The sequence below is a fragment of the Salvia hispanica genome, chromosome 6 (genome assembly GCF_029641045.1).
Source record: "Salvia hispanica isolate PSC_SH4W2 chromosome 6, Shi_PSC_v1, whole genome shotgun sequence".
Taxonomy (NCBI): domain Eukaryota; kingdom Viridiplantae; phylum Streptophyta; class Magnoliopsida; order Lamiales; family Lamiaceae; genus Salvia; species Salvia hispanica.
The window spans coordinates 4783619-4786031 of record NC_142697.1 but is presented as its reverse complement, the minus strand read 5'-3'; the positions used below and the strand labels follow the sequence as shown (position 1 = coordinate 4786031).

At 42.2% G+C, this 2413-nt stretch overlaps 1 protein-coding gene across 1 annotated transcript; it reads right to left on the bottom strand.

Moving 5' to 3' along the window:
* Positions 1 to 1410: 1410 nt before the first annotated feature.
* LOC148923103 (uncharacterized) lies at positions 1411 to 1947 on the bottom strand. Its single transcript, XM_089061392.1, has one exon. It carries the CDS (start codon positions 1945 to 1947, stop codon positions 1411 to 1413), a length of 537 nt encoding a protein of 178 aa, XP_088917518.1.
* Between the last annotated feature and the right edge of the window lie 466 nt (positions 1948 to 2413).

Genomic DNA, 2413 nt, shown 5'->3' with positions numbered 1-2413 from the left:
ATTTGCTTTAGTTTTATGTTCAAATTGTCTTCCCTTCAATCTATGTGTTTAGCTTATTCCATCATGTGTAACTAAACTCATAGGATTCTACGGATGTGTTAGTAATGACTTTGGTTATACAATTCAAATTTTCTATTTAATATCCGTTTTATTTTACTTTGTTTCTTCCCTAAGTAATTCAGATGCTACATGATTGGGTGACACAATCTTGTATGATTTAATATAACTTGCTTTATAACTGTGAGAGATAACTAGCGAGTTAGGTTCACTTAGTAGACGCTACAGTTAGCTTCCCTTAAAACGGCACTATTAATTGAGAGTGAGGACTTTTCAAGGGTCTTAGGAGCTTTTTGGAGTTACGTGTTAGGATTGACAACCCTAATATTGTAATCAACGTTTGTATCGCATGAGCATAAGCTAGGTTACTCGTCCTATCAAAGTAATAATTGTGCTAGGGTATTGTAGTTTGGAATTTGTATAACCATAACAGTGAACGCACATCCCTGGAATTCCCCTTATCTCTATATTTTATCTCTGTGATTTATCTGCATCTAGTTGTTATTTGCTTTTAATTGTTTTTAGTTTTCAAAAATTTCCAAAACTTTCGGTCCTCCAGATAGTAATTGAGTTTTAGTAGAGGATCGACACTTTGTGTTTGTTTTCCCCGTGTTCGATATCCGGTACTGACCTTTAGCTATACTATGTATACTCTGTATACTTCCAGGTTTATTTAGTGCTAAAAAATAGTGCATCAACAAGCAATTCACTAATGATGCACCTTTTAACTAAAACATCAAATCAATACGTCAAGCCATATTCAAACATAGATGAAATTAAATATCATTGTCAACTCAGTCTAATGCGTCCCTAAGCATGCGTGTTTCTAAGTTCTTCATGCTAAGTCCATGACATATTTTCAAGAAAATTCACCTTCGTTTTTTTTTAAATAATAATGTAACTAAAAACCAAAACAAATATCCTAAACTCACGGTCCACCACTTCATCCCCCCAAACTTATTTACAACAAAGTGTAGAATAAGTTTGTAGAGTCGGTAGGGGCATGAGTAAACTACTGAAAGCAAATAAAGATACCTTGAACTGCGTACGTGCTGGACGGGGTGAAAAATTCGAAAAATCATGCTGGAAACTGTATTTGGGCAGCGGCCACTGGCGATGGTCAGAATGTTTCCAGAGAGTGGCGAGCGGGCCGTTGCGCGCGTTGCAGCGGTCGTTGGCGAGAGTCCAGAATCCTGCGAAAATTTCAATCCAACATAAAAACGAAAATTAAACCAAAAGTACTTGAAAACTTAAGTAAAAATTGTCAAACACAAAAAACCAAAAAAATTAAAATTGTCTTAAAACAAAAACAAATGATACAAGTGCTCATTTAAAGTCATGAGCTTAACTTCATCATTCTTGATGAAGAGGAAAACGGGCATTGAGGTCTTCAAAGGCGCCAATGAGATAGGTGGTGTCACCCCTCATAGTTTGGCGCTCCTCTCTAGCCTCGGCGGCCATCCTTTGGAGCTCGGCAAGTTGTTGTCGTTGATGAACATCCTCTAGCCTTTGAGCCTTCCAAAAATTTTGTTCCGTCGCCCGCCAATCGCCTTGCGCTTCCCAACCTTGTTGATTGAAGGCGTTAACTTGTTGTTTCTCCTCCCAACGGTTGTCCCAAGTGTTGGACATGTTTTGCATGTAGGAGTACATCTCTCCTAGTTGGGCGAAAGTGTCGGCTTGGAACTCCTCTTGAGGATCCGGCCGTCCTCGTCGGCGGTTCCTCCTATTGCAGCGGTGGTGGCCCTCAACTTCCTCCTCCTCTTCTTCTTCTTGTTGCGGTGGTGCCCCACTTCCTTGAGCATGTGAATGCTTTCTACCCTCGTTGTATTGATCAATGGCAGCGAAAGTGAAGTCTTCCTCCGGGTCGAAGATGGGGGTGCGTAATGGCATGTTTCTCTTCTTGAATTTCTCTTGAACGGGGTTAGCCTCAATGGCTCTGCAGTGGGCGGAAGTGTCGAGCTTCCAATTAGCCTTGCTGTCCCACGTATCGACCTTAGTCAAATATGGGATTGGAACGGGAAAGTGATCCCGCTCCGTTTGTAGGAAAACGCTTGGCCACTCATGTCGGTCTTCAAAAAGCCCACCGCAAAAAGTACCTCATAGGTGATGAACATCTCACCCATGTCCGGAGTGAAATCTGTGGTCAGGATGCCAACGTGTTTGGCAATCGCCGTGATCAAGCCCCCGCAACAAATAGTGCTCTCGTCCTTCTTGGAGATGCGGTCGACATAAATGGTGAAGAGGATCCCAAAGTTGATCCCCTTCTTGTTGAGGAGACTCCACACCACGTCCAACTCGGTTTAGGAGACGCTCACACCGCCGGTCCGGGCAAACATCAACTGCATCATCGCCCGGT